The sequence below is a fragment of the Camelus ferus genome, chromosome 21 (genome assembly GCF_009834535.1).
Source record: "Camelus ferus isolate YT-003-E chromosome 21, BCGSAC_Cfer_1.0, whole genome shotgun sequence".
NCBI classification, from domain to species: domain Eukaryota; kingdom Metazoa; phylum Chordata; class Mammalia; order Artiodactyla; family Camelidae; genus Camelus; species Camelus ferus.
The window spans coordinates 17,131,511-17,143,933 of record NC_045716.1 but is presented as its reverse complement, the minus strand read 5'-3'; the positions used below and the strand labels follow the sequence as shown (position 1 = coordinate 17,143,933).

Below are 12,423 nucleotides of genomic sequence, written 5' to 3'. Positions count from 1 at the left end.
GTGTTGTTCTGCCCTCTAACCTCCGCCTGACCTAGATGCTCCTCTTCTGTTGTCCCGCACTCTGGATCCCTCCCTTATAGATGACACAGCTTCATGCTGCATCTGTGGTTTATGTCTGTCTCCTCTCTCGGGCTGGGGAAGCATTGAAAGCATGGAGTCTGCTTATTCATCTTTATGCCCAGAATATTTCTTTCATATACAAGGTGCTTGTTAAGTAAATGAATGAGATCAGCTCATGTCTAGTTACTGTCCAATGTATCGGGTATAAACAGTTTAAATCAACAGTTTAGAAACAGTGCTGTCCCTACCCTCAAGCTTAGTCCTGCCTCTCCCTGTTATAATTTGGAATCCACCGTGCCCAATTCCATAAGTCCCCCAGTTTGCCAGAAGAGTCTCATACCGTTTCTTGTTCCTTGGGCTTGTTGATGTCACAGAGTTCAAATACCAGATCTTCTCCCTTGTCTGATAGGACCTGAAGAAGACCATTTGCTGTGGATCCCTCCTCCAGGTCTTGTCTTACCTGGTGTGCTAGCAGACACATACGACAATAATATCCCTCCATCTAGCTGGCTCTGTCTGTCTACCTCAGCTTTACCCTTCCGCTTCTCACAGAGCTGTTTCACTGTAGAGGCATACCTAGGAGATACTGCGGGTTTGGTTTCAGACCACAGCAATAAAGTATTGCAATAAAGCCAGTGGCACGAACTTCTTGGTTTCCCAATGCAGATAAAAATTACGTTCAGACTACAATATAATAGACTACTATACTGTAGGCCATTAAATGTGCAATAGTGTTATACCAAAAATAACTGTGCATACCTCAATTAAAAATACTTCATTGCTAAAAAATGCTATCATCTGAGCAAACTGTAGTCTTTTTGCTGGTGGAGAGTCTTACCTCTGTTCATGGCCGCTGACTGATCAGGGTGGTGGTTACTAAAGGTTGGGTTGACTGTGGCAAATTCTTAAAATAAGTCAGCAATGACGTTTGCCACATTGATTGACTTTCTTTTCAGGAACGATTTCTCTGTAGCGTGCAATGCTGTTTTATGGCATTTTACAACCACAATAGATCTTCTTTCATAATTGGAGTCATTCCTTTCAAACCCTGCTGCTGCTTTATCAACTAAGTTTACATAATATTCTAAATCCTTTGTTGTCACTTCACAAGTAGAGTAGATTTAGCATAATTCTTGAGGACCCTACCATTTTCAGAATGGTAAATGAGCATTGACTTCAACTTCAAGTCACCAGCTGCATTAGCCCCTAATGAGAGTCAGCCTGTCGTTTGAAGCTTTGAAGCCAGGTATCGACTTTTCCTCTCTAGCTATGAAGGTCCTGAATGGCAGCATCTTTCCAATATAAGGCTGTTTCATGCACTTGGGAAGTCTGCTGTTCACCTTCATGAACGATATTCACTAGATCATCTGGATAACTTGCTACAGTTCCTACATCAGCACCCACTGCTTTACCTGGTACTTTTTTGCTATAGAAACGGCCTTCTTTTCTTAAACCTAACTCCTCTCAGCCTTCATAGAATTTAAGAGAGTTAGGGCCTCCCTCTGGATTCGGGCTTTGGCTTCAGGGAATGTTGTGGCTGGTTTGACCTTCTACCCAGACCTCAGAAGCTTTCTCCATGTCAGCACTAGGCTGTTTCTTATCATCCTTGTGTTCACTGGAGTAGTACTTTGAATCTTCTTCAAGAACTTTTCCTTTGTGTTCACAACTTAGCTAACTAGCTTTTGGCTTATCTCGGCTCAATCATTTCTAGCTTTTGATTTAAAGTGAGAGATGTGCGACCCCTCCTTTCACTTGAATACTTAGGAGCCATTGCAGGTTTATTAATTGGCCTAATTATAATATTGTTGTGTCTTAGGAAAAAGGAGGTCTGAGGAAGGGACAGAGATGGCCGACAAGTGGAACGGTCAGAATACATGCAACATACATTAAGGTTGCCGTTTTATATGGGTGCAGTTTATGTTGCCCAAAAACAATTACAGTAGTAACATCAAAGATCACTGATTACAGATCACCATAACAAATAATGAATAGCAACTAATAACAACTAATGAAAAACTTTAAATATTGTGAAAATTGCCAAAACATGGCACAGAGACACAAACTGAGCAAATACTGTTGGAAAAATGGTGCCAGCAAATTAGCTTGGTGCAGGTTTGCCCCAGACATTCAATTTGTAAAACTGCAATATCTGTGAAGTGCAATAAAATACATGTGCTTATACTGATCTCTACCCATTAGCCGTATTAAATCGACACGACTCCAAATGTAATCATCCAAGAACTCGCTGAGTAGCAGGGAGTCTCTCAGAAAGAGTCCTGTGACTGGCGATTCACTTACTTCAGCCTTGGTTTGGGAACTCCACCGCTACAGAGAGAATGGCCGGCAAGTTTAGTTTTTAATGACTTCTGAGAAGCAGAGCTAGAACCTGAGAGGTTTCCTGATCCCTTCTGGGCTTCTGGCCTGGACATCTCCAGGTGCTCTGTGGGGGGGGGGGGGGTGTGGGGGAGGGACTGCTTAGTTCTTGCTATTAGGATCTCCAGGGATGAGGGGCAGCCTCCTCCTGTAGCTCGCTTCCCTGTTTTGCCACCCTGTTGTGACACTATTTCTTTTAATAGTATTTCCTGAACACGTTCTCTGTGCCAGATCCTTGAGAAACATGAACGAGGCACACCCTTGGCCTTAAGACCAGAAGGGCACACCTGATATTAAGTGCACTGACAGATGGACGCAGGGTGCCCCTCCTGGTGACCAATGGGAATCTCTCCTGCTCAAACACAGTTCCGTGTCGCCCTGTCCACTCCTCCACAGGCAAGGAGAACCAGGTGCTCAGTTCCCAGCACCATCCGCCTACTGGGAATCCATCAGCCCTCCCTCTCACAGGGTAAACCTCCTGATGGTCAAGAAGCTCATTTCTAGGTGCAGGAGATGACAGAAAACAGCCCGCTCTTTATGCTCCTGCCTGCTGCTTTACAAAGGAGCTGGGTTACTGGTCTCCCAGGCCATGGACCAGGACCATCCTTGCTGTTACACACCATTGCTACCCTCGACAGTCCATCTCCCAGCTCCTAGAGCAGCCAGGAGGAAACCAAACACACTGTTTGCTCTCTAAATCCCAGGCTTGCCTCCCCAGATGACTCATGTGGGTTTGCATGGGGAGACTTGTTAGAACTGTTTGTTCTCCAAGGCAAGCCCTCCGATGGCCAAGGCCGGGCTCCCTGGGTTAGCTTGAGAATTAGGGAATCGGCTCTTCATAATTCCTACTTACCTCATTAGCCTGTGCTGTTTTACTATTGGTGCTTGGTCTCTGAAAGCTTTTAAGAAATTTTATTTGAAGACAGTAGTGATGAACCTAATCCCAAATGTAGAGAAAAAAATATTTCCCAGGAAATGCCAGGAACTTACCAGGTGTTTTTATGGAGACCAAGAAAAAGAGAGGAACGGGGAATGAAAAAAATAAGAAATAGTAGGACTTTCATACATGTGTTGAGCATGTGATCAGGGAATTGGTCACTGTCTTCAGTGGGAAATAGACTAGACAGGGCATGAAAAACCAGCCACCTGTCTCTCCTCCAGCAGTGCCGCCTTCTGCAGGCCCCTTCCCTAGCTTCTGCTCTTGGGGGGATGGTCAGAGTGAGGCTCTGATGGTGGGACACTGATACTGGGTGGGATGGTGCCTCAAATCTCCTTGTTCTTATTTTTTATGCCTACAACCCCCCATCCATCTAACTCGGCCTGTAACGTACAGTTGCAGGAACTGAAGCCCAGAGGTGAGATGATTCGCCCCTTATCCGACAGTCTGTTAAGAGCGTGGAGGGGGAAACCGCAACCTCTCTGGACGCCCAGTTCAGGGTACTTTCCCTGGGCCGTTTCCACGCCTGAGCTTGGATGAGGTTGAGATGACTGTCATCCCTGTCTTCCAGGGTCCCCACACCCTGTCAACACAAGCATCATGCCAACCTGGCAGAGCAGTCACCTCCAGGCTCGAGGAAATGTTTGTCTTTGCGTCAGGACTTTACAAAGATATTAAAATGAGAACATCTTATTGGATTAGAAATTTAGTGGACGTGAGTGGGAAGGTATGCGAAAGTGCTGTGAGGCCAGTGGCGTCCCTGGGCACGACGCAACTGAAAACGGAAGTGTAGGGAAGGGAGGACGCTGTCGCTGTGTGGCCGCCCCCTGCCCTGCCTTCTCTGTTGTCCCGCAGGCCGCCAGCTCACCGGGGCCGAGAGGGCTGCCACGGCCGCCGCAGAGGAGACGGACATCGACGCGGTTGAGGCCCCGCTCCCAGGGAATGACGTCCTGGAGTTCAGCCGAGGTGTGACCGACCTGGATGCTGTAGGGAAGGAAGGAGGCTCCCACACAGACTCCAAGGTAAGCAGAAGTGGCCCATCCAGGTGATCTGCATGTCTGCACGCGTGTCACCTCCCAGAGTGGCCTGTGTCACAGCCTCAGCCGCCATCAGCCACCTCTTAGCCCCTGTGGGGTCAGCTTTAGAGTGAGGTACTCCCCAGCACAGTGGTGGTTCCAGAGCTTGGTTTACTTCCTCTCAGAGGGGACTGACTTGTAGACGTTCAGCCCCCGGGTGTGGACACTGGATGCTCCTGCGGGTCAGGATGCCACAGAGCTCACTCCTGATGTGCGCCCCTCTCCAAGGTCTCCTCGGTACTGGTCCCCTTCTTCCCACTGGCAGCCGCACCCTCGATGGCACCTCATCCCTACACAGCACCTGTACCAGGCTAATCCTTGCACAACACCACGTGATCCCCTGGGGCTTAGCTGACGGGCCAGAGTGCGTGGGCTTCCTCTGCCGGCAGCTGGCAGTTGTGTGCCTTTGCTGCTCCTGTGTAACAGCACTGGGGAGACTGGGAATTGGCCCATTGGAGGTTAGAAACTGCAGGACCACCTCAGGCATCATCACCTCCAACCTCACATCTTACGAGTGAGAAGATGGACACCCCAAGGAGTTCCTGATATGATCCAGGTTAAGAAACTAAGAACCTGAGACCAAATTCCAGCCAGAAGACAAAACAAACAAACAACACCCCTACTCCACCCCTCTCCCCACACACAGAAGGAAAATCCTGACAAATTGCCCTTCTCTTGGATTCCCAGCCAGTTCCATCTTTCGCCATCATGCACTGCCTTTTCTCGGATGGAGGTCATCAGGCTAGTTCAGTAGGAGGAGAAGCCTGTCCAGTTTGAAGGGCAGTACAGTTCCAGACTGTCCGCCTGGTATTTTCTTCGGCCCCCAGTTTGTACAAAAGCCCTCTGCCAGTGGGTGCCTTCCTCTTGCATATCTGAAGAGAGACCAGCAGTAGAATTGCAAGAAATAAAATCTCTCCCTGTGAACCAGACTTCTCTGGATCACAGAAGCTATCTGAGTGAAAGTGTCCAACCACCAGGAGGGAGACGGGCGGGAAGGGAACGGACGCTGCTTTCCCCTGTCAGAGAGAGCTCTGCAGAGCACTGTCCGCTTTAGTGTGCAGACTTTCTTCCCTGGTGGCGCTCGCTGTGGGAGCAGGAGGTGCTGGGCTGGCGCCCCTCCCTCACAGGCCTCTTCCTCCAGGGGCCAACTCAGGAGAACCCTGCAGACCCTGGAGGAGGAAGCCCTAAGGATCCAGTAAAGTAAAGGTGGAAGCCGCCTCCTTCCTGTTCTCATAGTGGGGTGGCAGGTCGAAATCTTTCAGAGAACTAGATCCCTCTAAGTCCAGAACCTCGGGTAACTCAACAACATGGTCTAGTTGGAAGCTATGGGCAAGAGATGGGACAGTATCAGCTGCCTTGTCTCCATCACATCCCATCAGTTACTAAGGTGTCCAAATAGGGTTTTCTGACTCTTGTCCCAACCCAGGTAGCCATACCATCTCCTCCACGGGTTCCGTCCATGGTTCTACTGAAGACACAGCATTTCCAGCTCTTGGTTATAAGTGGCCCATTTCACCCCATCCTCGTACATGCTCTGTGTATTACAGTGAGGCCCCTAAAGATGGCGCCTGCCCAGGGTCATGTCCTGTCTTCTCTTCTCCTCCAGGTTGCACCCCACCCCCAGGAGCCCATGCTCACAGCCTCACCCAGGATGCTCCTGCCCTCTTCTTCCTCGAAGCCCCCGGGCTTGGGCACGGGGACACCACTGTCCACCCACCACCAGATGCAGCTCCTCCAGCAGCTCCTCCAGCAGCAGCAGCAGCAGACACAAGTGGCTGTGGCCCAGGTTCTCCTCAGCCTCCTCCCTACTTCGCAGGCTCCACTCTCATGGGCTTGACGCGCCTTCCCTAGCGAGGGACACAGGGCAGGTTTAAAACCTAGGGAGCTGGAGGGGATGGCTCATGCTGTTGGATCGTTGCTTGTTGGGGAACGGAGGAGGCGGGGATGGGAGAGATGGGGGATGCAGTTGAAATGGGAAGAAATGTTTTGGTTTCTCGTGTATCCCCCGCTCTGAATTGGGCTTGGCTGGCTTGGCTGGATGTTGTTGGATAATGACTTGAACTTACGAAGGAACAAGATGCATATAATTCCACCCTTCCTTTCCTGCCTTCTTCTCCTGGAGTTTGGGGTAGGCAGGGACGCCTTTGGAGTCAGAACAGGTGTGACTCCGTGATACCACTTTTAAAAGAGCTTAAAGTATGAATTTGTGCCAAACACTCTTGTGGCCGCTACCATCCTGGAATCCCACCCACCTTGTCCATACAGGTGTCCATGCCTCCGTTAGTCATCCACTCATTCCAGGCAGGATCTGATAACCATATTGTCCTTGGAGTTCATCATAATGAGATTTAACTTACAGGAACTTCAATGTAGTATTTGAGCCATAATGGGAATTGGCTTAGGTTTCAGAAGCCAAGTGCTGTTTGACCCCTGAAGACTTGTGGGGCTGCTGCTGCTTTATAAAGGAGGGGGGAGCCGACTTCCCTGCTGCTTTTAGCAGGGATTTCTTCTGCTTGCTCCCGTGGAGGGCACTGTGGTCCACATCTTCCTTGGAACTCGTGAGTCTGAGCTTCGTCTTCTCATGGGCAGTCAGGGAATGGCGAAGACTCGATCGTTTGTACCAGTAAAGGCTGAGTCCTGAGGTGAGAGTCAGACAGGATCAGGATCTGGGGTGGGCAGAGGAAGACAGTGAAGAGAGTGGGGCCAAGGGTTTGGGAGAGCTGGTGAGAGCTCTGGGAAGGCAGCTCTGTGCTTAGGCATTCTACATCTGCTTAGCCAGGCTGCCCTCTGCGGCTTTCTGCTTTCTGTAGTGAGAACAGGGAAGACTTCCCCAGGGAGCAGTTATTGATCCTTGTCATTTCTTCTGCTCACTCTTCTCATGACCCTCGGTCAAGTGAATCACCCAGACAGAGCTTTCTTTTCCCCCACATACCCCTTGAGGAAGCACCCTGCAGCCTAATCAAAATGATGCAACAACTTGGGTCTTAAAAAGACCTTCTTACAACAGTCTCGCACTGACCTGGGCCTGAGTCCCAGCCTGATGGGCACCTTTTGCAGCTGGGTTTCAAGAGAGTAGAGTCAGTGGGGCCCTGCTCCCAAGTGATTTGAACCTTTTTAAAAATCCTGATCCAGAACCAAAAGGATGTGTACTGATCCTGGGAGGATTCGCATGTGTTCCCAAAACAGCAACAAATAGGAAGAATCTCATCAATGGCTTCTTCTTATATTTGGGGGAAAAAAATCATTGTCTTTTGTCAAATGACAGAATTCATCTCCTCTAGTTAATAATGGCGCGGCAGTTCCGAGAATCCCCACCTCCGGGGTGTGAGGGCTGACGCCAGCACAAAGCCTGAGGACTCCAGCACAGGGCCAGTCGGAACTCACAGCATTTCCAAAAGTTTCCCATTGAATACAAATCCATTCTCCAATGGTGATACTTTTCTCTTTCAGCATATCAATTGCCAAGAAATTATTATTTATCTAAGAACGGGCTTGATGCATCTTCATGATGAATATTATCAGAGAGGCATTTGAATTTGAAGTCACTGCTAAATAACAAAAGAAACTATTTGCAAATGTGTAATCTGTACAAGGAGATTAGTGTTGTGGCAGTCGAAGGCCCCACACTCTGTCTGCAAAGTCACAAGGCCTGTGAGAGATAACAGGTCTCCCATCGCCAGAATGAAGCCTGAGGGTGGTTCTCTGGTCCAGAATCAAGCATCTGTCTCACTGGAAGATGACTGCCCTGGCCCTATTTTAATTGCTTCTCTCCTAGAAGACAGTGAGGCTAAGGGAGGGGAAGAATGTGGTGCTTGTAGGTCATTCATGAACCTCTCTCTGTTCCAGCCACTTCCACAGGCTGGCCCCCTCAGCCTCTCATGCATTTGGAATCTGTTGATTATAGATGGGGTCCCCTGGCTGAGTCTCAGTTCGGGCAGTGACATGATTGCAAGGCCACCAGAGTGCATCAATATCCCACATTAATGAGATGACCCTGGGTGGGGTCGTAGACTTCTGAAATCTTCAAGTCAGACAGGACCTTGAGATCATCAGACAGCTTCTCCAGCCGACTTCTCTATCCCTCTCTGCATAGGTAGTCCCTTCAGTTTGCATCTTGCTTTGCTGCCCAGGAACGCAGCAGAGGTATTGCTGTACCTCTCACCTCATCTATTGTCCAGACTGATTCAGTCCTACACCAGCCGTCAGCTACGGCTTTCTCTGCACCTTCCTCTCCCACTCTCTTTATAGCAATTGATCCAAAGGCTTCTTATTCGTACCCATATCTGTGGGTATAAACAGTTATAAAGGGTATGTAGGTGGATCAGTGGACAGGTCTTCTTGGCATCTTTCATGCATTTAAAAGACATCAAATCCGGCATACTTGGTTTCTCTGCACAGTGGGATTGATTTCAGTGTCTAGCATGAGGTCAGTTTTTACTTAATTCTGTCCGATTCTATTGCCACCAAACTGCAAAATGTCTGTCTTTCTTTGTTAAACCACCAGCAGTCCCCAGAATTCCAGTGGGTAATACTGTGACCTCAGCACTTCAGGTGGGAACACATTTTCCTTTTCTCTGGGCACATCTAAATCCTCCTAATGTGGCTCCTGGGAAGAGCTAAGGATAAAGACAGAGCTTCTGGGAAACAGGTGCACTCTTGGGGTCCTTTGTTGCATGATTTATGCCTCCCTCCCCCATTTATTCTCACAAGCCAGTCTGGTTCTACTGTTGTCATCGGGACCAGGCTTAGATCTCCTTCATGGTGTTCTGATTTGGTCTAAGACCTCAAGACCTCTCCCAGCCTCCCCCTAAACTGGTTCAGAGCTGGTCTAGAAAGGGTCTGCCCTGGCCCTACAGGTACATGGGCAAAGGTACTGCTCAGCTGATTCTAGGTTAGACCTCAGTGTATAAATAGTGAACCCCAAGCCCCTCAGAGCACTTTCCCCACCCAGCATGAGGCTTGCCTGGCTGCACTAGCTTCCTGCTTTTGGATGGACCAGAAGTTCAAGGGTGCAAATGAGAATATAGCCAAGCCTTGAACCAAAGCTGAGATTGTAGCTGGCACCCGCATGGCCACGGGCTGGGCCCATATAGCTCCAGAACTGATCCGGGCACTGTGGCTGACTGGCAACAGTTAAGGAGGCCAGATTCCTTCACTTTGCCAATTCCTGGCCCAGCTCTTGGGGAAATTGTTAGCGCAGCTCAGTATTTGCTATTTAAAGACTCCTCTACCTGTTGCCACTTGCACTTGTTCTGAAACAAGTGCTTAGTTACTTTGCTTTGCAATTGTGTGTGCCCTAGTTATAGTCAGAGGAACAGCGCACCCCTCCGCACCCCACCCCCAGGCCCTAGATTTAGCATCCATCCTCGCGGCCTCTCCCAGTCCCCAGCGCCCTGGGTGCACTGCCCAAGTCCCTGCCTTATGCATGTGAGACAGCGCCGCCCGCCTCCGCTTGTATGTCCGGGGTGTGTGTGTGTGGGGGGGCGAATTGCTCTGGTTCTCTCCACTGCCATTTCCATGTGCCTGCTGCTCCCTAACTTCAGCCTGGCCCTGCCCCCACTTCTTACGGAGGAGCTGGAGTCCAGGCAAGTAGGCTGGAGAGCGAGTGGGCAGTGGTCTGGTGTTGCTGGGTGGGTTGAGGGTGGGTATCCGAGTTTCGGGAAGTGGCACAGAGCTGGAGGGTGACTTTGTCTGTGACCGGAATAGTGATTGCCAAAGACCCCATAGCTCTGGAAAGGCAAAGCTAACTCCTGCCTTTTCAGAAATTAATATGGCCTGCCTTTGCAAAAGGTGTTTGATGCTTTAAAAGAAGAGTGTGATGAATACAAATAAATCCCATCTGGTAGGGAGGAGGTGGTGGTATCTGCCCCTGTGGTACACGGAAGTGTGTGCACAGCTGTAGCCAACTGCCCAAGCCAAGGCTGAAAATAATGCCGCCTCATTTAGGTGCTTCAAGGCCAGACATACATATGCAAAATGCAGGGACTATAAAATTTCCTCAAATGTAAAGGAAGTGAGGCCATTTTGTCCCCACTTGGCCTGGTTTGCGTTCCCCTGTGGTGCAGACGGCTGCAGCGAGAGGTCTGAGCCTTCAGCCTGCTGCCACTTTTGATGGCTGCAGAAGCAGAAGGGCTCATTAGAGCTGGTTTGGGGCAGCGGCAACGGCATGTGCTCTCATGTTCCCAGGGTTTGAAAACACCTAAGTGTTATAACTCTGCATTTGCAAAGCTAGAATTCTTACTTAACCTAGTACAAGGAGCATGCAAGCACAGCGTTTTCTTGTAGTACTGAGGACCAGTGGATTCGTGATGGAGACATTTAATTCGAGGTCGTCTTTTATGTATTGAGGTTACCTCCGCCACTGGAAGGGTTACCTGCAAAACAAACTTCCAACCTTTTTTCCCCTGGCTTCTGTAGGAGGGAACTCCTCTTTTGTCCCCAGTCCTAATTCTCTGACTTCCCAATGGAAATCTAGGGATGTTCTTCAGTGAACCTGTAATGAATGGCCCCCAGTACCGACTACTACATTCACCTGGACTTGGAATCATAGACTGTCTAAGCCTCTAGCCAACCTTCTTAGTTGAAAGATGGAGAAAGTGAAGTCCAGGTAGAAGTGAATTACCCAGTTATAGAGAGTAACCAACAGACTCAAGCATCCTGGTCCAGTGCTCTCAAATGGCCTCTTCTGTTGGAATGTTCAGATGTGGGATTCAGGCACCTGAGTCTATAACATGTGTGTGCAGGGAGTCCTCCAGAGATGCCAGTTAGCAGTATGCAGAGTTCTCCATCTTCTCTATTTACATGCATTGAAAGTTTTGTTCCATATTTCTGCCTAATATTTCTGTTTTGTTCCAAAGAAACTAGAAAATGGATAATTAACAATTCTGTCTGCTCAGTACATTCTTTTCAGTGATACTCTTAGTTGGAATAAGTTACATTACTTGTAGATGGAAGGTTAAGGGGGCACTTCTTGGGGGGTTCTCCCAGCAATTGTTCTGTTTCTCAGAACCAACAGGATTTGGGGAATTCTCAGGTGAACTGTCTCCATGCCTCAGTTTCCAAGGAAGATGGAGGCTTAATAGCCACCCACCATCTGATATCCAGATTAAAATCTCATTGCCACTCCTTTCCCAGTTCTCAGCCCTCTCGAGACCTTTGCTTCGTTTATACACGGCAGGAAATGAAGCTGATGTCAGTTCTGTCTTTAGCAGCTCCTCTTGGAGGACAGGTTTACTTTAGGTGCTTTAGGCGTCCTCCCCCTGGGAGAAAGATAGGCCCAACCTTGGGAGCCGCTAATGGAAAGTGGCAGTTAATCTCATTAGTGGCTCCACTTAGAAGCAGAGCCAACTACAAGATCAGGTCCTGAGGACTGGGCCGGGCTAAGTGGCTGCTGCATCCAGGAGGGGCGGGCGCTGGGCTGGCAGGGCCCTCGGTCAGGCTCGGCCAGGCTGTGGGGCGGAGATGATCTTTTACAAACCCTGATGGAACTGACGGAATCTCTGGAGCAGCCTGCTCTTCAGAAACCCGGAGCACCTGTTGGCTGAGCCAGAGAGTCAGCTCTTAGGACTCCTTCCTTCTCTCTCCTCCACCCCTGGTTTCACCTGTTCCGCCCCCTCATCCTGACTCCGCCTCATGGTTTTGGTTCCAGAAAACCCTCTTTCCTGCAGGCTGCCTCAGTCCAGGCCACCAAATTTGTCAGCTACCCCTATTCAGGGACCTGCAGAAACCTTCCATAGAGACCCCGTTATCCACATCTTAGCACAAAGATCACATTCGTGTGAATATTGTCATTGCCTTGTGGCTCAGTTTCTTTAAGCCAGGGTCCTGATAGGGTCACCCCACACCTCCCTCCACTGAGCACGCGGGGTGTGCCGTTGCCAGCTGCTCTCCTTGGGTCCCCCTCCTCCCACAGACGGCGGCTCTCTGAGCTGTTCACCCAGCCCTGCCGGGGCTGCTGGTTGAGGCCCTGTTGTGAGT

General features: G+C 49.6%; 1 protein-coding gene across 2 annotated transcripts in view; it reads left to right on the top strand.

The window, feature by feature from the left end:
• The window catches only part of C21H1orf226 (chromosome 21 C1orf226 homolog), a 281,437-nt gene that overhangs the window by 248,028 nt on the left and 20,986 nt on the right, over positions 1-12,423 (top strand). For both annotated transcript variants that reach the window (XM_006173140.3, XM_006173139.3), the window contains exons 7-8: positions 4,226-4,392; positions 6,053-6,232. In XM_006173140.3, coding sequence (XP_006173202.3) covers positions 4,226-4,392; positions 6,053-6,232 — 347 coding nt within the window. The remainder of the gene's footprint in view (positions 1-4,225; positions 4,393-6,052; positions 6,233-12,423) is intronic.